At 43.2% G+C, this 22,781-nt stretch overlaps 1 protein-coding gene across 1 annotated transcript in view; it reads right to left on the reverse strand.

The window, feature by feature from the left end:
* The window catches only part of AKAP13 (A-kinase anchoring protein 13), a 32,725-nt gene extending 16,339 nt beyond the window's left edge, over positions 1-16,386 (reverse strand). The window contains exons 1-10 of the mRNA XM_060096119.1: positions 16,305-16,386; positions 15,660-15,727; positions 13,443-13,509; positions 9,473-9,608; positions 7,720-7,832; positions 6,985-7,137; positions 6,115-6,365; positions 3,683-3,808; positions 3,449-3,566; positions 2,307-2,555 (exon numbers count right to left, since the gene is read on the reverse strand). Coding sequence (XP_059952102.1) covers positions 2,307-2,555; positions 3,449-3,566; positions 3,683-3,808; positions 6,115-6,365; positions 6,985-7,137; positions 7,720-7,832; positions 9,473-9,608; positions 13,443-13,509; positions 15,660-15,727; positions 16,305-16,386 — 1,363 coding nt within the window. The remainder of the gene's footprint in view (positions 1-2,306; positions 2,556-3,448; positions 3,567-3,682; positions 3,809-6,114; positions 6,366-6,984; positions 7,138-7,719; positions 7,833-9,472; positions 9,609-13,442; positions 13,510-15,659; positions 15,728-16,304) is intronic.
* Between the last annotated feature and the right edge of the window lie 6,395 nt (positions 16,387-22,781).

Consider the following 22,781-nt stretch of genomic DNA (forward strand, 5'->3'; position numbering starts at 1 on the left):
GTGCGGGAATCTCTCTGCTTTGCACCACCCAGGTACGTGGGGAGTTTCTTGTGTTTTGGGAGGTCTGGGGTCTTCTGCCAGCGTTCAGTAGGTGTTCTGTAGGAGTTGTTCCACGTGTAGCTGTATTTCTGGTGTATCTGTGGGGAGGAAGTTGATCTCCGCGTCTTACTCTTCCGCCATCTTCCCCGGAAGTCTACCATTAGTTTTGACAAGTTTTTTTTCTTAAACTTTACTTTTAAATAGTTCAGGTGTCTGCCAAAAATAAAAAAGAGCTCTAAAACATAAGTTTCAACTTTACTGAATCCTGAAGTTTACGTGATCACGGCGTCAGTAGATCAGAGAAAAACAATCCTACCCCTTTCAAGGGTTACCCGACACAGGACTGGCTGTTCTTGGCACAAGTCATTTTCACTTGGGGGTGAAAATGACTAAACACCAAACTCTTATCTCCACTGGAGACATTTTAGGCCAGAAAACCTATCGTTCTGCCATTGCTTTGACCGCAACATTATTCCAACGGCTGGCATCTATTAGTTTTTATTTCGGGAATGAATAAATAAACTGCCGTGTAAAGAAAATACAGCACTGGCAGCAACTCTAGGAAACCCATCCTTACAAGAGAGGGCAGGTACTTCCCCACCATCAGGCTACCTCCGACACGGCCTCACAGTGGCGGTGAGGCCAGAGCCCTCAACTGTGGGCTCAGGACATCACAGAGCAGCAGGGCTGGAAGGAAGGAGCTGCAGGGATCGCACAGTTCAGGTTCATCATGGAGCAGTGAGAGGCACAGCTGGCTGGTGGCAGGAAGGGGTATTTCTTCTCTCTGAGATGACCCTGCCCGGAGGAGCCCTTCCTGGATCCCTGCGACAATGACCGCCCTCGTCTCGGTCCCTGGTACCTCCGCACCCCTGCTGGCCTCTACCCTGCCCCTAGCAGCTGAACTACACACACTCTAACTCACTCACCCCTTTCCTGCTCAAACCCTCCATTCTGAGCCCATTCTTCACTCACTCCCATCACCAGCATCCCTGTCAGCTCCCTAGTCTGGAGCACGCACCCACCCCAACCTGGCCCCCGGCCGATTCTTCAGCCGTATTTCCTGCCTCACTCTGCTGCCAGAGACCCCGACTGCCCACCCTTCCCGGCGGGCCAGACCCTTCAGCTCCACGCTTCCACGCTTCCTCCTCCCTTCTGCCTGGCTCCCTCCTCTTGTCCTCGGTTCACACCTCTCTATTCTGGCAACCATCATACTGCAGAGCAAGAACCTCTTTACAAGTCTCTTCATTCTCAGCCCAACTTCTAATGCAGGGTGTCCTGCGACATTCACCTTTGAGAGCAGCTGAATGCCTGGGATTTCTTTACTATGTGGTCTGAGCATGGTGAGACCCTAGCTAAGGAGTCCTGGGAATTCTCCCAGAGCAGCTACCTATAGCATTACTTATACCTCAGCGATGAGAGAAGCACACATTTTCACTCACCCGAGTTTTATGTCAGCGGGGCTGACGGCACTCGGCTGCTTTGTGTGCTCAGCTCACTGAGGCCAGGGAGGTGGGCTGGGTATACTCAAGGCTACTGCTGAGGTTAGAGTTACCATATAGGCCCAGAGGATACAGGTTTGATGAAAACAATTATTAAAAACAAACAAACAAACGAACCAGATGTACAGATGAATGAACAAACCTCCTAACTTCTTTCACTTGATGGGGCTGATCATTTAAAAGGTAAAAACTAAAATCAAACAGAAAGTGAGTATCTTTTATGACCTCTTTTGCTTAGACAAAGATAAAAGATGAAAAACAAAGTTTAATAATAAATCTAGTTGCTGTGAGTTAAACTTTTGTTTCTCTAAGGTCTCGGGAGCTGAAAACTCCTCTGCCACCTCTTAGGAACGAGTGATGTATTTTTAATCTCAGAGAATCTATGAATTGTGCAACTGATAGTATTTCCCTCCTAGCAATCGTTTTGCCAGAGACCCTGACCCCAAATGTGCTGCCCCTCTTTCATAGGGAAAATACGTCTTCCTTAACACCTTGCTTTTTTGTATGAATCTTACCCTTTGTTCTTTAAAAAAAATTTTTTTTTTCATTTCCCCTGACTGCATCATTTCCTCATTCTCTTACGGTATTCTATATGGTTTTGTAAGCCATCTCAAACCAGTCTTTTCTGATACAAGATTAAGATCAACTAAATGCCTGCTGCTCCTGTGTGACGTCTGGACATGGGTCCCTGGGAACAACCTGGTGACATCTGGATTCTGCCCGCTGCCCTCTGGCACACGCTTAGACTCTGACGAGAGTGAGCCTCACCTTTCCGCCTCCCTGTTGTGCTCTTCAGAAACACGCTCCCATCCCGCACGAGCTTCTTCCACTTCAGATCCTCCTTGGCAAACATCTGACCACTCTTCATTCTCATGATCGACTTGCTATCTGTCTTTGTATAAATTTCATTGAGACGGACCTTCTTTTCATAACTCGCCACTTTGCTGTCCACAGCTCCAATCACATCCTTCACCAGGCCCAGGGACTGAACTAGATCTTCCTGTTCCACTTCACTGTCTGAGAAGGAAAGAATAACTGTCTCTAATGGGCAGAAGGAGGGGCACGCTGCCTTCATTTTTTTTTTTTTTTTTTTTTTTTTTTGCGGTACGCGGGCCTCTCCCTGTTGTGGCCTCTCCCGTTGGGGAGCACAGGCTCCGGACGCGCAGGCTCAGCGGCCATGGCTCACAGGCCCAGCCGCTCCGTGGCATGTGGGATCTTCCAGGACTGGGGCACGAACCTGCGTCCCCTGCATTGGCAGGCGGACTCCCAACCACTGCGCCACCAGGGGAGCCCCAGGACCCTGCCTTCTTGCTCCACATCACTGTCTTCCCTCTGTGGGCACGCTGGCAGAGCGAAGCCAACACGTCGAAGGGCACGTGCCTACCCCTCGCTGTCAGAGTTTAAATCAAGTTAGATGTTTCAAAGATACAGATGACATGCAATTATGTGCCACGTTCTAAAGTGGAAGGAACCCAACATTTTTAGGGAGGGAGAGGAGCAACCAGTTTTTTATTTACGTCTTTGTTTTACCTGATCCTTAATGTAACTGTCCAGGAGCAGCATTAGCTGAGAGAGAAACTACTAAGTAGTGGTTAAACGAGAAACAGCGGTGACTGTAGCACTTGTAGGTGGAATCACCTCCCAGTCTAGGGACAAGTGACAAGTTGCTTAGGTCACTGAACTCTCATTGGGATGACTAAGTGGTTCCGTCCCTTCTTGCTCTCATTCACCCTAAGTCTGCTGATATAACACCTTATGGTTTCACTCAAGAAAACTGTCTTTAAGATAAAACACAGGCTCTCTTTTAGACCTTCTCGACGTAAAAGAGGTCTTCTACGGGGTCTCCAGTGCTGTTGGACAGACTGGAACAGTCCACTGGCAAACAAGACTGAGTCCAGAGAGAGATGCACCTTTGGTACACTGCAATATTCTTTGGAACAAAACCGGGTATTTGGTGATCCGTTGGGTTACAAGCAATATACACTCTGGGATTCCAAGCCTCCGTACGACTGAACTGCTCATCTTCTTCTGCAAGGAAGTAAACCAAGTGTCAGGATCTACCCAAGGGAGAAGGCTTGAGCCAAAACTGACAGTGACACAAGGCTCTGGACAACAGGGAAATCCCCACCGTTTCACATCGATACCTTCACAAAGGCCTGAAAACGCTTATCCTTGGCATAGAGGTCTTTGAAGTAGTTTACAGACTGGTTGTGCTGCCCACAAAACTTGCCGTATGTCTTCTTTAAGCGTTCTGCGTTCTCTCCTGAAAACTGCAGAGGAAAGAGAACAGAGGTTATGCCATAACTCAGGGTGCTAAACTCCTATTACCATTTTGTCCAAAGTTTCCAGTCTACTTGTGAAACCCAAGAGAGCTCCCTCCAAAGATTAAAAGATTAAAATGGTACAGGAGCTTTGGAAAACAGTTTAGCAGTTCCTCAAAAAGTTAAATATAGAGTTACCATATGACTCAGCAATTCCACTCCTTGACATAAAAACATATGTCCACACAAAAACCTGTATATGAATGTTCACAGCAGCATTATTCACAACAGCCCCAGAGTGGAAATAACCCAAGTGTTCATCAGAGGATAAATGGATAACATATGAATGAAAAAAGCCAATCACAAAGGACAACATATTGCTTTATTCCATTTATATAAAATATGCAGAATAGGCAAGCCCACAGAGAAAGTAGATCAGTGGTTGCCTAGGGCTGGGGAAGTTGGTGGGGGTGACGATGATAAAAATGCTCTACAACGGACTGTGGCGACGGCTGCACAAGAGTCACGGATATACTGAAAACCACTGAACTGTGCACTTTAAATGGGATCACATGGCATATGAATTACACTTCAGTAAAGCTGTTACATATATTTAAAAAATAATAAACACAGAAATATCTATGTACTGTGCACATAAGAAATGCAAGATGTGTTTTAACTCCCATTTGTCATAACACAGTAATAAAACAGAGAGACTCACTAGAAGTCTTTCATGAGGTAGCAGTCTCAAAGAAGTCATCCTGATAAGTCAGAAAGACATCAGAAACGGCCGTCATTACCTAGGGATCTGTTTATCCTACTTACCTCAGGCCAGCAGGCCTAACAATTCTGCATGGCACTTACCTCATTCCCAAGCGTGTGCAATCTCAACCATTCATCTGAAGCTACGTTCACTGTGGGGTAACCGCTGAGTTTCTGTATGTGGTCCACAAGACACATGCTAAGCATCAATTCCCGCTGGACAAACAATCTCTGGAGGCAACACAACTTGATCCTTATCCCAAAACTTGAAAAAACGTTCAGCGTAGCCTTTCCTTTCCCCCTTTACCAACAGAGGAGCTGAGGCAGAGAGATTTTTAAGTGATCGGCTCCCATCACAAAGCAGGTGCCCTACAAGGGTGACTCTGGCGCTGGCGCTCAGAACCAACACATGGACACCATGGGGCTAACATCTTCCTAGAGAACATGCACAGACACAAGGAGCTACAAGGCCAGAGGAAGTACCAGTGCAGGTCTGAGGGTGGAGAGGAGGGGCAGAGGGAGAAACATGGAGAAGGACAGGAGGGGGATGTTTGGGGAGGAAGGGTCCTCACTTGCAGAGCTGACCATGCCCACTTTGAGGCCCTGACCACCAGTGTGAACGCATTCACTACACTGCATCTGCATTTACTTCACGACATGCCTATCCTTCACTCCTAGAACATGAGTTCCATGAAGCAGAGGTCTACACTATACTTACCTTTGTGGTTCCACATGGTATTGAGTAAATGCCCAGTGAATACATGAACAATGAATGAATGAAGGCACCAATGAATTAATAGGGCAAGGGGTACAGACTCAAGAATACAACGAAAGGACAATATTTCCAATTCTCAGGCAAATGTTCCAGCAAGTAAGCCTCTGCTTCCACAAGGAGGCAGAGACTTGCCGGTGAGAAAGAGCTAGTCAGATGTGATGCGATCCCCTCTGCCTATAAAGGTTACACTAGCATTATTCATCTTTCAAAAAGAATGTTTTAAAAAAGAAACATTTAGAAACTGCCTATGACATATACATCTGAAAGTATCAAAACAACTTTTAGCTAAATTGCTTTTGACGTAGGATTGAAACCATACCATACCCTGATGAAAATATTAGCAAGAAATATTTTATGAATTATTTTACAGTTTCTTAGTTTCTAAGTCAAGTTTTTAGTCTCAGGTGGTTTTTAGATAAATGAGCCTTTTGATTTGAGGCACAAGTTGAAGTTGAGACTTCCAAAAACTATTTTTTGATCTCTTAAACTATAGTATCTCTGATGTTGGTACAGACCCTGAGGAAGAAAAACTGGCTTTTACTGCGCATCTACCATGTATGCTGGGTACTTTATATATACATTACCTCTTAAATTTTAAAATAGCATTAAAAGAGAAAATCTACTGTTCTCAGTTACAGAAGAAGAAACTGAGGGTCGGAGAGATGCAATCACTTGCCTAAGCTCACAGAGATCGTGAGCAGTCCAGCCAGGATGTGAACGCACGGCTACGGGGCCCCCAGTGCGTGTGAGAGGCACCAGGCGCCCACCCGCTGCTCACCTGGTGCACAAGCACATCCCCAATCCTCTTGATGAGAAAGTCCTTTTCACTTTCATCCACCAGAGAGTCCTTCCTCCGCTCCAGGATCCTCTGAAAGAACTGGCTGTGGATACTGATCAGCTCATCCAAACAGGGGAAGAGCTTCTCCACCATCTGCTGCTCAAAGAGCAGGTCGGCCCTCATGCCACGGCTGTACACGTCGCTCATGATCTTGAGTATGCGGAGGTGGTGGAACTCCGTCTGCATCAGCTCTGGGGGAGGGACAAGGCTCAGTGGTCAGGAATGCTCTCCTGGAGGATTCTCCTGCAAAGTGTGTCTGCTGCTACTAACAGCCCAATTTTGTCTTAAGGCTATTTACGGCCCAATTTAAACTTTAAAACTGAGTCAACAGCTGTCTTTTCCCTAAGGTGTTTTCATCCTATTCCTCGATTTTTCACGGGACCTCACACTATTTTCTGACAGGTGTACTGGATTCCATCACTCTTAAGTGGTGGTTTCCAATGTGGTCTTCATTGGGATTCAAGACCTTTCATAATTTACTACGTTCCTATTTCCCAGAAATGACTTGTGTTTAGTCTAGTTTCTACTGTAGCTGAGGAATTAAACTGTACTGTCACAAGAGATCTCTTTTTAGGACTATCACATAAATAAGCACTCATATTAAATAAAATTTCCAATAAAATTAAAGAATATAATTTTACAGAGAGTAAAGGATAGGAATAAGATGTCTCTATACCTCAAAGTTTTCAAAAGAAAATCTTTGAGATGCTACATACTTGAAAATTGACTTGACATAGCCCAATAAATCCCCTAATAAACAATGCCAGACAATGCACATCAAATATTAGCAGAGCACATGAAGAGTCTCACCATAAATCACTTCTTGCCGTATGACCACATCTTTCTTTTGCTGTTTCAGAAACTTGCTGTCCACTATCTGACTCCAGGACTCTGCTTCCAGCTGTTTGGACTCAATCTCAAAGTCTCCCATTAGCTGCCCTTCATTCATGTCTGTGCCTACTCCTCAAAATACAAAAAAAATCAATATCAGAATCCTGCATCTGTGACCTCTAAAAAAAACCCTCTGCTGGACATTGCTCATGGTGATAATTTCATGAGACATAAACACTCTACACTAATACAGGGATGTTCATAGAATATATATTCTATTAGAAAAGATCATTTTCTGTTCCAGAGTGACATACTCTATATTCAAGACTTCGGTTAAGGGTGATAACCATCACATAAATCAAAGGTGATTAAGACATGATCAGGGTCCTGGTGACTTGACCTGTTTAAGAGAGTAGGCTTACAGCTGTGCCAAGAGAGCTAGAACTGAACGTGTACGAAAGTCTAGGGGAAGGAGAAGCATTTGTACCAGAATCTGACCACATTAAAATCAATGACATCCTTCAGTGGATGACCATCTAACAACAGGGTAAGTGGGTTTACCAACTCATTATAAAGCATGTGATGCTTTACAGACAGTTCAGAGAAGTTTCACAGGAGTAAGGAAGAGGCAGGAGATGCGTTAGTGCTTGCATTCTAGGAGATGGCACAAAGTCTCTGCAGACACACACAATACATGCCGTGATTTCTGCTTACCCTCATCAGTAAGGGACTCTGTTGACTTATTGACCTTGCTGATTTTATTTCGTGAGTCTGTTGAATGAGACAGGAATTTCCAGGTGTTTGATATGTTCTCATCATTGCCAACTCTGGGGGCAAAAGGAAACACATACCGTCAGATACATTCTGAGAAGCCATAGTTTCCGGTCTTAAGTGAAGATCTGAAAAACTATAAAGTGACAGCTGGCTGCAAGTACTACAATGATGGAAGAGAAATTACTTAGGTCAGGTACCCAGCAATATGCAACACAAACTATTAAGGAAGGTTGGAGGCATTTAACATCACTGCAAGAATGAACTTTTTGAGCCTTGGATTTTTTTTAACGATAGGTAGCTAGGAGAATGCTCTTCCTTCAAACTGCATACACATTATATAAGAAATTTTTCTGTTTGAAACTCATGTCTAACCACTAGACTTTTTCCCTGTGTTCCCTAAATAACTATAGACCAAGCACTTATATTAAACCATATTCTTCCAACTTTTCTTGAGCCCAACTCACCAGCTAGCACATTAGGCACCCAGTAGATGTTTGTGGTACAACACAAAAGTAAGCCAGAGTCATTTAAAACTAAATTTTATTTAAAGGCCAACTTTTAAAAGTCATAATATAAACTCATTTGGGTAACATCAGAACTTGGAAAAGAAAGCCTTTGGTTAATTACAACAGAAAGACAAAACGATATAAAAATCCCTGAAACTTTGTTTTTAATGAGGAGGAAACATTAGCCAGCACAGAGGTTAGGAAACACAGACAAAAGGAGATTTGCATCCTTCAGTTGGGAATTTTCCTCCAGCCTAGGTTAAGAGAGCTGCAAGAGATGTTTTGAGTCCTACATTTGAGATGACTTCTTTACTGGATGGGAAGGCAGGCATCTTACCCCAAACAGCCAGCAACATCATAATGGGCCCCGTGCTAATCACAGACAGCCAAGGCCTGAACAATCAGGGGCCACAGCAACTTCTGGAGGGACCATAAAAGGAACTCAGTGCAGTTGAGGGATGGGGAACCTACTGTAGTACCCGGCCCATTATTCACTCCCATGACTTAAGAGTCAGAGGCAAGTTTAAAAAAAAAAAAAAGCGAAACAAAACACAGTTACCCCCTCCCCCCAGGTTCATCTGACCAACAGAAAAGTGTGACATATGAAAATACAAGTGATTGAAACCAAACATTCAGAATTAAATCTTTTTTCCTATTCCCACTTCTTATTTTGATCGGAAAATCATCCTTTTAGAAGGCAGGTTCTTTAAAAGCAGGGCTGGGGCTTCCCTGGTGGCGCAGTGGTTGAGAGTCTGCCTGCCGATGCAGGGGACACGGGTTCGTGTCCCGGTCTGGGAAGACCCCACATGCCGCAGAGCGGCTGGGCCCGTGAGCCATGGCCGCTGAACCTGCGCGTCCGGAGCCTGTGCTCCGCAATGGGAGAGGCCACAACAGTGAGAGGCCCGTGTACCGCAAAAAAAAATAAAAAAATAAAATAAAATAAAAGCAGGGCTGATCATGTATAAAAGCAGAGGACAACTGGCCTAAAAATGGTGTTTAAAGGGGATCCTTGCTACAAAATGGTGATCATGATGGTGCATCAAAGTGTAATCCTCACCCCACTCAGCTGTAGCACTAACCCATTACGTTATACATTTCTTTCTAAAACAATCTTTTTGTCAAATGGTATAAATTATTATGCTCTGTCACCTAGATGTCAACTGTGTTAGCTTTACATCCCCACTCACCCAGCAATGTTCTGAATGGAGACACTTTTGGAGAGCGACACACTCTGCTGGGACCGTCTGTTAGCAAACATGGGGGCGGCAGTGGTTTCATCGGCCAGGAGGACTGCGGACCGAGGGCGCTCCTTGGGCTGGGAGGCTGTAAAGAACGAAAGGACACCAAATGAAGTATCACCGACACATGCCCACCAGCACTGACTCACCTGATGAATGCCAAATAGAAGCAAACTGCTTTAAAAGAGATTTACCCTGGGAGTGTAAATAGGTACAAAAGCTCTATGGAAGACAACTTGGCAATAGCTGTTGAAACTGTAAATGCCTATCTTTGATCCCGTAATTCCATTTAGGATATGTTTATTCTACAAGATTTACTTGTTTATATTTGAAATGACATATGTCCAAAGTTATTCAATGCAAAGTTTGGTAAAAGCAAAATGAGAATCAAAAGAAGATCAGTTAATAAATCATGGTACAGCCTACATGTGAATCCTAAGAAGCTTTAAAAAAAAATGAGGACACTTTCCATGAACTGACACAGATCTGCAAATAACATATTAAGGGGGAAAAAAATCAAGGTGCAGGGCTTCCCTGGTGGCGCAGTGGTTGAGAGTCCGCCTGCCGATGCAGGGGACATGGGTTCATGCCCCGGTCAGGGAAGATCCCACATGCTGCGAAGCAGCTGGGCCCGTGAGCCATGGACGCTGAGCCTGTGCGTCCAGAGCCTGTGCTCCGCAACGGGAGAGGCCACAACAGGGAGAGGCCCGTGTACCGCAAAAAAAAAAAAAAATCAAGGTGCAGAATGAAGTGCACAACAGACCACCTTTTATGTTTTAAAAACGTAATTAATAATCCAAATTGGTATTTGCTTTATTTTGATAAAGAAACTTAAGGAAGATAAATATAAAACTAAGAAAAGCGGTTTACCTGTGGGCTGTGATGGTAGTGAGGATAAAGAATCATATATTTAAAAATGTAAACTAATTCAAAGTAAGAGAAAAGGAGACTGAGAGAATTTTAAGGATAAAAGGAGCCTCAGAGATAACTGAGGCTGGTGTTCTTTGGGAGGACCTACCAAGAAACGTGTCAGGGGCTGGTTAGATATGCAAATTCCCAGCCCTCCTTGTTCTGTGCGGGTGGGACCTGGGAGCCTACACGTTTACCAGCTTCCCAAGCAATTCTTCTGTACAATGTCTGAGAACACAGGTTTTGACCAATTCCTTTAGTTTACAGATGAGGAAAATGCAACACGTGTTTGAGGTCACATAGCTAATTTGTCCTCACACTGCATATTTCTCTTGAACTTGACCAAAGAGGAAACTGGAGCTCCAATTTCATGCTAAAGTAGTCACACTGCCATCTGGGTAGCAAATTATTTTTCCTTGGTAGCTAACTAAACTGCTGCATTACCTGTCCATCCCCAGAAGCATCAGGAGCTGAAGGAAATAAGACTGGGGCAGCTGTTATGGCTTCACAGTATTACAGGATGTTTCTGACTTAATAAAATTAATAAAACCATTAATTTCCAATTCAAATTCTATTTAGAAGAAGGTGATATAATAAATACCAGAAACATGCTACCCTATAACACGACCAGACCCTTCCTGCAGAAAGCACACAGGAAACTAGGAGATGTGGGTCCCACACCAACAGGGAAGAAGGGCAACTGGCGGGGAAGAGAACATGCTCAAGTGTTCAAGAACCTGGAGCACATCCTCAGTGTCTCAGAAGGGAAGCTGCTGAGCAGATAAAATCTGATGGAGGAAGAAACACCGGTTCTTGAAGAACAGTAGGATGTGGGTAAGTCAACAGAAAAAGAGGACATTTTGATGAGGAGAACTACATGAAGGAAGGCAGAAACACTCTATTAATGTGAAAGGGAGAAAACAAGCAAAAGAGGAAGTACGTAGAGGGGTGTATATAAGGGATCAGTGAAATGGCTGGAGAAGCAGAACCAGAACGAAGTCATGTCTTGCAGAGCCCTGAACCTTATAAAGAACAACCTGCATCTAAAAGGCAGCATGGGGGGTGAAAACAACAACTTTCCCTTGTTGAAACCAATCCACTCCACTCAGGGAAGTTGCTAACTACTCTCTGAGCCTCAGCATCCTTATTTGTGATGGTGATGGTAGTGTTGAAAGCAAACACTGAAGGAGGCCTCTCACCAAGTACTTCACTGGTGTGATCTCACTTAAACCCGATGACCACCTGCTGATACTATTACCATCTTTTCACAGAGGAGGAAAACGAGGTACAGGGGATTTAGTAAACGCCCGAGGTTATGCGGCTGTTAAGTGGGATGCTGGGACTCAGACCCATCCAACTTGAATCCACAATCTGTACTCTTACCACTACGTTACCTCAGGAATAAAACAGGAATAAGAATACATGCGGGGATCAGACATAATAGGTATTTTTTTGGAAAAATGCTATTTTATCTGATTTGAAAGAAAAAAAAAGGTTTCTGAAATAAGGGATAATGTCACAGAACAAAAGTTTAAGGAAGATTAGACTTGTAAAATGTGTTGGAATGGGTTGGATCATTGGTTAAAGTGGGTGACAGTCTGGCACAACCTTTCTTCTAGGAATCCACATGCAAAGATGGGCAATAATTGGACTTCTGTCTAAGGGGACTCCATACCCTGCTGGTGGCACAGCCATTCCGGGTCCATCTGGAAGCACTCAGAGCAGTCGGGCACAGAGCAGTGGTCCTCAAGCTCGAGTGTGTGCATCACCGTCACCTGGAGCATCTACTAAAACACAGATCACTGGGCTCTGCCTCTGGAATCTCTGACGTAGTAGGTCTGGGTAGGGCCCAAGAATTGGCACTTCTAATTGATCCAGGGTCTACCCTTTGAAAAACACGGCCTGAGGGTAAGTTTCACATGGGCTCCCATAGAGCAAATTTAGGTGATATTCATTACTGCATCTTTATGACAGGGGTTGGAAACAACTCAGACAACCGCTTTGGGGGAACTGATAATTATAATGTGGTGTATATTTATGAAAGAACACCATGCAGTGATCTGAGACAATAGCTTACCTATAGTAACACGCATAGATCTCAAAACCATATTGAGTGGAAAAAACCCCAGCAGAATGGCTAAGCAAGTCCTATCATCTGATTTACATTTAACGCACAAAACCATAAGAGATATTTCCAGAGGTACACATATGTCTAAAGATATGGCAGATTAGAGAGGTTTACATTAAGTATACTGCAGTGCGTGCTGAGGAGGGGAAAGGAATGAGATAGGGAATGAAGAATGAAAAGGGGAAAATATTAAGTAAAACCAAAGTGAAGCTTTGCACAGACTGGAGAAGACAGGTTGATGTGAATGGGAGAGGTGTGATTTACCCAATTTGTGTACCACTGAAGTCCTTGGGGAAAAAAAGATTTTCATAACTCCACAGTTTGTCAAGAAGTTTATAAGCAAGATCTCATCTGATGCAACTGTAACGCTGCTAAAAGCAAGTTTCACTGTCGACTCACGCAAGAGAAATTTCAAGACACACAGGGCTAAGGTGCTGCCTTTTTTTTTTTTTTTTTTTCTTTTTGCGGTATGCGGGCCTCTCACTGTTGTGGCCTCTCCCGTTGCGGAGCACAGGCTCCGGATGCGCAGGCCCAGCGGCCATGGCTCACGGGCCCAGCCGCTCCGCGGCATATGGGATCCTCCCAGACCGGGGCACGAACCCGTATCCCCTGCATCGGCAGGCGGACTCTCAACCACTGCGCCACCAGGGAGGCCCTAAGGTGCTGCCTTTTAAGCGAAGACACACACTATTCTAGAACCTTCCAGAGAGTTTGATGGTAGAATGGTAAGCTTTTGGTCAATGAAACTGCAGCCTTCTCTAAGTATTCAAAATAGGTATTCAAATCTTGCTTAAGAATAACAAATAAATACTACAGAAGTATGGGCAAGTCCTGAACCAGAGAGGCGAAAAGGAATCATGAGACGTGGGCTGAGCTACTTACACTTGTTTCTCATAATGACCGTGGGCAGCGAAGATGTGTCATGTGCTTGAAGGCTCCCTTTGGGCTGCTGAAAGGAAAAGAAAGCCTGAGTGAACCCTGCCTTTACAATTTATCTTCTGTCAAGTTTCAAGAGGCCTAGAGCAGGAAGCCAGCTGCTCCTACTTCCCTGCTCTATTCCTGCCAATGGTCCTCAGCACCCTAGTCCTAGATAAGCCACCCACTCTGGCTCCCCTCTGAACCCGCCAAGCACTCTGATCCTGCAAATGCCGTCTCTTCTGCCTGGAATGCTCTCTTCACCTTCACAGGCATGACATTCTTCTATTTCAAGATAATCCCTCCTTGGTAGAGCCATCTGTTAGCTTCTTTCTTCTCCTCACCCGAGGCAGTGACTGGCACCCCTTAGAATCCTGCATGTGCCCCCGCCTAGTTTTTTCCTTACTTATGGTCATCGTCTGCTTGTCCATCTTCCCCACCAGAATGCTGATTCCTTAAGAGCGGCATCTGTGCCCTTTTTGTTTCTATTTCTCCAGTGACTCACATTTATACGGTGTTAAATAATTCTTAGGTAAAGTGCTAGTTTTAAGACTTTTGTTGTAGCATGGAACAGAGACACTGTGTGAGAAATTACAGACTGAAGCAATTAGTCTGAGATAAATCATTAGTGAAAAAGGGTCCATTTAAAATGGAACTCCCCCTTTCAGGTTACATTCTTTCCTATGGGATAGGCTGTATCCCTATCATTCTCCTTCTCTATAGCACATTCACAGTAACAGCAGTCTTACCAGAGATCACAAACTCAAATGCCTGTGGGGTGAGGCAGGTAACAAAGGACAGAGGTGAGTTGGAGGAGGTGGGGAGTGGCAGGCTGGGGCTTGTATATCTTGTCTAGAGGAGGCAGCAGTCACTCAGCCCCAGTGGATTATCACCCACCACCCACCTCTCCAACATTTAAGGAACTACAGGCCAGATACTGTTCTACGTGCTTAGGAGCTATTGATGGATCACTTGGCAAGTTGAGTGCTTACATTCTAGTGGGGGGAAGGTACAGATCATTAAAAGTAAATGTAATATAATAAATACAGTTGTTAAGTAGACCCTAAGAAGGTGATAAGTAGTACTATGGAAAAAAAGAAAAAGAGCAAGGTGGGAATTGGGAATGCTGGGTAAGGGGAAATACCAGGGTTGTGAGATCTTCCATTTCTTCAGGAGAAATTGGAAATCCAAACTGGTGTGAAATACGATTTTTCAATAAATACACTAACTCAAATAAAAAAAAAATTACTCCATGAGCCAAACAAAATTTATGTCCATGGACTGAATAAGATCTGAGGTACAGAGGTCTGTCATCTTTACACTAGAGTTCAGTGCTTCTCAAAGTGTGGTCCTCGGACTAGCAGCATTAGCATCATCTGGGAACTTATTAGAAAGGCAAGTTCCTGCCCCCTCCCCACCCGCCAAACTGGAAGCTCTGGGAGTGGGGCCCACTGTCATCTTATAACAAGCCCCCAAGGTGATTCTAATGCACACTCCAGTTTGAGGCCACTGCACTAGATAAATGCGTTTGGTTACTGGAAGCACACAGCATGCTGAGCATCTGTGTAGATGGAGCTGGAGAGCACTCTTCTGACAAGGAACAAAGACATTTATGAGTGACTACAACACTGAAAACCACACAGGCCACCTAAACACCCATCTGCCCCCAGCCCCGTACTCTTTCTTTAAGGGCTCTGATATGCAGTGCCTGTTATCACACAGCTGCATACTCAGAGCACGTACCATCATACACTTCCTGCTCCTGTCATGTGATCCACACGAGCCTGTGGAGAAAAGTGCTGCCAGACAGGCCCATTTAACCCTGACACTCCCCAGCCCATCAGCGTGTCAGAGCCCCTGATTTCCACCTGCTGCCCTCATGGTCCTGAAGAAGGAAGCCAGGCGTGTGAAAGGGAGAGGAGGTCTGCAGACACAGTTAAGAAGAAAACCACTTCAACGGCGACACAGATTAAAATCACAGAGAAACGTGCATTTAACATGGAGAAGCTCTGAAAGCATTTTACCTTCCAAAAGCCACAAATTCCCAAGTGTGTTAAGAAGAGAAAAATCATTTTTGGTTATTTTAGTCTCAAAGTAGGTACCAAATGATGAAAATAAACAAAAACTACAACCCCAAATCTCCCATCTCTGAAGATCTTATTGGTTTAGCCAGAAATGTCTTACCTTCATTTTGACCTTTGCACAGGAGGCCAGACTTTCTCTACAGCCTTTGTGGACAAAAGCACTGCAACCTGAAAAGAGAGCAAAACCCCAGGTGACATTAATACACAGCAAACAGATCCCCCAGACTGATTTTTCCACTGCCACAGCAACCGACAGACTGCCAGGTGAAGTCGCTCACAGGTCAGAATGTGACTAGCCGAAATTACAGACTGCAGCCCTCTTCTAGGAAGCAGGCATGCGATGTCATTTGGAGGAGGAGAAACAAGAGCAGATGTGATTTCTGATTAATAAAAACTAGAAATCTGAATCTTCTCGGGCAGGAAGCAGAGAGGCTACAAAACTAAACTGAAAGCGTCTGCTGTCAATATGTAAGTCTAAGTCACAAATAATACATAAATGATATGTATTTACATATATAGACATTTACATATACGTTTAATAACACCCACAAATAATACATAAATACAGCCCCTTAACAGGGGCTATGAAATCTGTATGGCTGTGTCAAAGGTGGAATGTGAATCTGAAAATCTACCTATTTATGTCCTTTGACTTGGAAACCTAACTACCCTGAACTTTTTGCAACACCCCGAGCGAGTCAAGAGCCGCAGAAGAAAGGTCATCAGAACCACCCTAATACAGTACCTCTGGGAGCCCTCACTCGAGAGGAGGTAGGAGACTTTCTGAAGATGAACGGACATTTCCAGAAAGATGGAGCACAGCCCATAATCCTCCAAGGACATGAACTTATTTCAACTCTTATTTCTCACTCCTTGACCCACAAGGGCCACTTATGTAAAACCCTCCACTCTGTGCCTCACAAAGGTCATCATCAGCTGCTACTGCTGCTACGAAGTCATAAAGCAGAACTGTGCCAGGAGGTCAGAGGTCAAGCATCTCTCCAGGAAAGGACTGCCTGAGAAAATCAACAGATACCACCCATAAGGCAACGCTTCACACCCGGATTCAGGAAGCACCACAGGTCCTGCCTATGGTAACCCACGAATCATGGGCCAGGATGCTCTCCTGGTTCCTACGTATGGATTACGAGGATACTAGAATGGAGACTGCCAGAACCCCAGACCCCAGAGGCTTTTCCCCATTCCTTCCTCAATGCCTACTCGGTTCACAGGTCTCTTCCCTAACACCACCAGTCACAATGCGTTGGATAATCTTATGGTTTTCTCCTCCACTGAGTGCTCCTCTAGGGCAGGGTCCCTTCAGCTACTGCCGAATCCTTAATTAGGTCTCCCTAGCATAATGCCTGGCTCATGCCACCTACTCAAACGTCTGTTTGAGATCTTACGTCTATTTTATCCAAAAGCCAAGTGTCCTGACACAACCTACGTTACAGTATGTCAAATATCTTATCAACACTAAAAGGAGTACTAGAAGAACAACCATCACACTAAACGTGATTTAGGTCCTGGCTCTCCTAATTAGTTAATGTTACTCTATGCAAGTTCCTTCTCTATAGGCCTCAGTTTCCTCAGACCTATAAAATGAAAGGAATTACCACATCTTTCCCCAAGTTCCTTTTCTCTGTGATCCTATAAGACTCCTTAGGCTACATCTCTTGAAGAAAGAGATAATTTTCCAAGTAAATCCACTAGATTGTTCTATAAGGTTCATGTTGCAGAAGAGTCTTCAACTTAGTCATCTGAATTATCACTAGGACAGACCCATCCTTCAGGGCATGGTTAGGGAAAGTTCCAACTGGAGAAATCTTGGCTGAAGCTATTTCCATAAAAGAGGCGATAGGGAACAACTCTACTTTTGTTGACAGGATGGCCCAGAGCGGGAACTTGTCTGGAAGTGGGGTGGGGTGAAGTATTCTGGGCCTTTTACTCTCAGGCCTACCAAGCCTTCTATCTAGCTAAGCTCTTCTAGCTCCACCCCAAGTGAAATTCACTGTTTGGTCATTTTTCTGATGTTAAACCATCAGAAGAGACATCCATTTACCAACGGCAGCATGAGAGAGTCTCCGGGGAAATCAAAAACAGGGTAAATAATATCTCCTCTTACTACTTCTATTCAATATTATATTAAGAGTTCCTGGGTAGTATTATAAGGCAAAAAAAAAAAAAAAAAAAAGAAAAAGATAAAAAATGTAAAACAAACAAGCAAAAATTCCTGTCTTTATCCACAGACAACTTGCATAAGTTATTTGCTAAAATTAAGAAAGAAAAAGAAAGAAACACGAGAAAAGCTACTAGAAGTAAAAATGACAGCAAAGTCATGGGACTCAAAGTTGATAACACAAAAATCAATTGTATTTTCATATACTAGCAATAAAAAAATGAAATTTAAAAATTATCATTTACCATAGCATCAGAAAGTGAAATACATGGGGGACTTCCCTGGTGGCACAATGGTTAAGACCCCGTGCTCCCCCCAATGCTCATTGAAGCACTATTTACAAATAGCCAGGTCATGGACGCAATCTAAATGCCCATCGACAGACGAATGGATAAAGAAGATGTGGTACATATATACAATGGAATATTACTCAGCCATAAAAAGGAACGAAACTGGATCATTTGTAGAGAGGTGGATGAATCTAGAGACTGTCATAAGAGTGAAGTAAGTCAGAAAGAGAAAAACAAACATCGTATATTAATGCATATATATGGAACCTAGAAAAATGGTACAGACGAACCAGTCTGCAGGGCAGAAAGAGAGATACACATGTAGAGAACAAACGCATGGACACCAAGGGGGGAAAGTGGCGGGGGGGTGGTGGTGGTGTGATGAATTGGGAGATTGGGACTGACATGTATACACTAATATGTATAAAATGGATAACTAATAAGAACCTGCTGTATAAAAAATAAATAAAATAAAATTCAAAAGAAAAAAAGACCCCTTGCTCCCAATGCAGGGGGCCTGGGTTCGATCCCTGGTCTGGGAACTAGATCCCACATGCATGCTGCAACTAAGAGTTTGCGTGCCATAACTAAGGAGCCGGTGACCTACAACTAAGGAGCCCATGAGCCGCAACTAAGGAGCCTGCCTGCTGCAACTAAGGAGGCCACGTGTTGCAACTAAGACCCCACACAACCAAATAAATAAATAAAAAGTGAAATACATGGGATACATCTAAAGATTACCTATTAGAAGTTTACACTAAACACTGCGTAACACTAAAGGGAAAAATTAAATAAGGCCTAAATAAATGGAGAGGTATATCATGTTCATGGGTAGGAAGACTCATGAATTACGAATATAGTTGGAGACACTCAAAAAATAATAGGACAGACTCAGGTACCTACCCATCCAGATTTAAACGTTGTTAACTTTTGGTTGTATTTTCCCTAGAACTCTTTTTCTTTAAGAAATACAAACTCCCCAAAAGATTTAAAACCCATTTCCCTTTCTGCTCCTCCATCTTCAGACAGAATCACTACTTTGAATCTGGTGTTATCTTTTTTTCAGCACGGTTTTATACTTTTTCTATACGTTAAGTATCCATAAACAAGAAAATGTATTGTCCTGTTATATTAAAATGACAGGTAATTTTAATAACAAATTCATGGTCATGTTGTGAGGCTTCCATGAAATATATGAATCAGAGTACAATCTGGTTAGCGCAGCCTGGTAATCTGAGTTTGACTATTTTGGGAACTGGCAGGTTGGTGGTGACCCACACTTGAGAGCATGTGTTGGTAGGTAGAAAAGCCTTTGCATCTGAGGCTAGAAGACAAGTGAGGAGTTTGGGTTAGGTATTCATGTCTTAGTTGCAGGGACTCTGAGAAAAACATCGGAACAACGGAGACATGGGTTGTCATCTGGTCCCTGCCCAGGCTGTGAAGAAGGAGCTTCTTTCATAGGAAACTTAGGGAGCTTTGGTGCCAAGCAACATTGAGGTGTGGTACAGGGTTTTGGAGAATGCTAATCCATCCCCACCCCCCCGTCTTTACATGAAATCCAGCAACTCTCTGAAAACCCAGCAATGGCAGTAGCAAGAGTCCTTTTAGTAGCTGCAAGGACAGCAGACAACCACCAAAAGAAGCCTAAGCGTCAGGGAAGAATGGACTGGCCCATAAGGGTGACTGTAACCAATGGCTACTTTATGAGTACAATTGAGGCTACCCGTGGGTACCCCAAGAGATACCTAGGAAAGAAGTAACTTTTCAAGAGAGGTTAAAAGGCCCTGATTGTGAGTAGAAGCAAGAATAGATGCAAAGTTTTCATTTATTTGCTCAATAAATATTGAGTGTGCACCAGTTTTGCACAGGAACTGTTCATTCCCAGAGATACAAGAGTGAAAAAATACAGCATATAATCTGTGCCCTCATGGAGCCCAGTAATAGGGGCTATGAAGAAAACAGAACAAGGTATGTGATAATGAGGTTCTGAGTGAGGGAACATTACATATGGTGACCCGGGAAGGCTTCCTCAATCTGAGCTAGGATAGTATACGACAAGAAGAAATCAACCATGCCAAGTTATGGAAGACAAGTATTCCACTCGAGGGAACAGCAAATGCAGAGGCCCAGGGGATATAATAAAGTTGCTATGTTCAAGGAATAGAAAGAAGATTAGTGTGGTTGAGGGTACAAAGTGGTAAAGGGGTAAGATACAAAACAGAGGGGCATGCAGTGTCTTGCAGAGGCAGTAAGATTTAGATTTTACTAAAATTACAAGGGTTATTAATACTAACATGACCACATGTGTACTCACACATTGGAGAAGCCTAGAACGTATTACTTGTAGTATAAAGAAATATTTTTACATATAGGGAATTGCATTTCGAAGATAAAGGATTTTCTCTCATTACTACACAGCTGAAAGAGGTCATAGAATTTGGGGGTTAGGATTATGAGGCTTAAGATTCAGAGAGTTTGGGGATAAATCTGAGCTTTACTCTTACTAACCATAGGAATTTTTAGGGCCTCAATTTTATCATCGAAAATTGAAGACCATAAACGCAATTCTTTTTTTTTCTTTACCTCAGAGTTGTTGTGTGGAACAGTTAATCACATGTAAACACTCTGTAAACAGTTAATTCCCTTAAAAAGATATAAATTGTTATATCTCATGAACATATTTATAGGACAGAAGGTTTGGCATTGATTCTGATGCAATATATTACATGTTTCTGCTACAGTAACCACTTATAGTCAATTTTTAGTATCCTTGTTAATTGAGAAAATTATTCAGGTAATGCAAACTTTGTTTTATTTCCCTCTGAAATAGATTATATTTTATAGGATGTTGGCTTTATAATTATGTTTAGCCTGAGTTCTTATATAATTTGCAGGCCTCTGGAAATGAACATTCCTGAATCTGAACTCAGTATCCGTCCACCACAGTCTTACTCTCTCATATATTCTTCTGTTGGCATGAAACCGTGCACCCATCACCCAAAGGAGAAATACTTCAACTCCTTCCCCTTTATCTGTACACCCAATCAATCGCCAAGACCTCTCACTTGTAACTTAGACATGTCACCTATATTTAGACCCTTCCCTCCCATTTCCATAGACTTATCTTCCTTGGGAACCTCATCGTCCAGATAGAGGGTTAACAGTTATCATTTTTTTCTTTTTTTTAACACCTTTATTGGAGTATAATTGCTTTACAGTGTTGTGTTAGTTTCTGCTGTGTAACAAAGTGAATCAGCTATGTGCCAGGCACTGTTCTAAGTCCTCTACAAGCTTCAGATTGCCCCATGAAGAAGGTACTACTGTTATCTGCAATTTATAAATGGGGAAACCTAGGTGTGGAGGATTGAAGCATCTTTTCCAAGGTCATGAAGCTGCCAAATGGCAGAGTCAAGATTAGAACCCCAGTGAGTCTGAATCTAGGGGCTAAGCACTTAAGAACTCCTCTGTGCTGGGCAACATGTCACCGTGTTCTCACTCCAGACTTCCCCCACATTACTGCCATAAAATCTTCCTCCAAGACAAATCTGATCTTGTCATTTCTCTCCTTTTAATAACATCCTGTTAGCTCACCACTGCCTTCAGGAGAAAGTAACATGAAAAATAAGGTTCTTTACCACTCAGCCCAAATTACCTTTCCCACCTTATGGTCTGACCCTATAATCAATCTACCATCCTGTAGTCCTGGCACCCTGAGATGTTCACAGCATCATTTCCAGGTCTCCCTCTCTCTGCAAAAGCTATTTTCCTACTTGAAAAGACACTCCTCCATTTCTTTGCACATAGCAGTCTGACTTCAAGAAGAAGATCATATGGCATTGGCACTGAATCTGTTTCATCATTATAAAATGGGCATCATAATTACACTCTTCCTCAACTCAAAAGGGAACTATAAGGACAAAATGATATATTATGTAAAAAACTTTGTAAGAGTAAACTACGTGATTGGGTATAAGCAAAACTATTCAACTGTAAGGTTTTACAGTTTTTCCCATCCCCTCCAACCAGCCTTGGAGGAGAAAGAATTCTTAATCTTCCTTTTCTTGGAGTGACTGGGCCAAAATGGGAAGTAAAAAAGAGGTACTCAACTGGTCTAAATGTCATAGCTCTGAGGGTTTGTACTGAAAAAAGGTGGGATTACTGTGAACCACTATTTGTGTGTGCAGATGGATAACAGTAAGATAGAGGAGGAGGAAAGATGAATTTACGATGGTTTCAATGGGTTTTACATACTCCCCCTTTCATGTTTTCTGAAGAAAGATTCAAATAGTTCTTTAAATGGTTTTGGGATTCTCCACTGAGGTTTCTCTGAAAGCAAAGCTGTCAATATAGGATCATTGCGCACATGGGATTTACACAGCTTCCCCTCGTGGTTACCAGTTCCCCTTTGATTCTACCATGAAGACAAATGCTCTCTTTTCTGTGCTTCCACTGAACTTTGTTCTGGTATAACTTGCTGTACCATAATGACCCGTTAACATGACTGTCACACACAAATACACGCACACACGCAATGTCAATCATGGGTGTCTCAATGACTAGGATCACATACTATTCATCTCTGTATTCCTAATATCTACCATGGTTCCTAGCCCTGGTTGCCTGAAGAGATGGAAATCTCAAAACAAGAAAAGGGTACAATTCAGTTTTTCTAATTCTAAATCCTTTTATTAAAAATTTCCATAGAGAGGTCTTTTCATACTCTTGTAGTTTTTTTTTTTTTTTTTTTTTTAGT

This window comes from Mesoplodon densirostris, chromosome 4 (genome assembly GCF_025265405.1).
Source record: "Mesoplodon densirostris isolate mMesDen1 chromosome 4, mMesDen1 primary haplotype, whole genome shotgun sequence".
NCBI classification, from domain to species: Eukaryota; Metazoa; Chordata; class Mammalia; order Artiodactyla; family Ziphiidae; genus Mesoplodon; species Mesoplodon densirostris.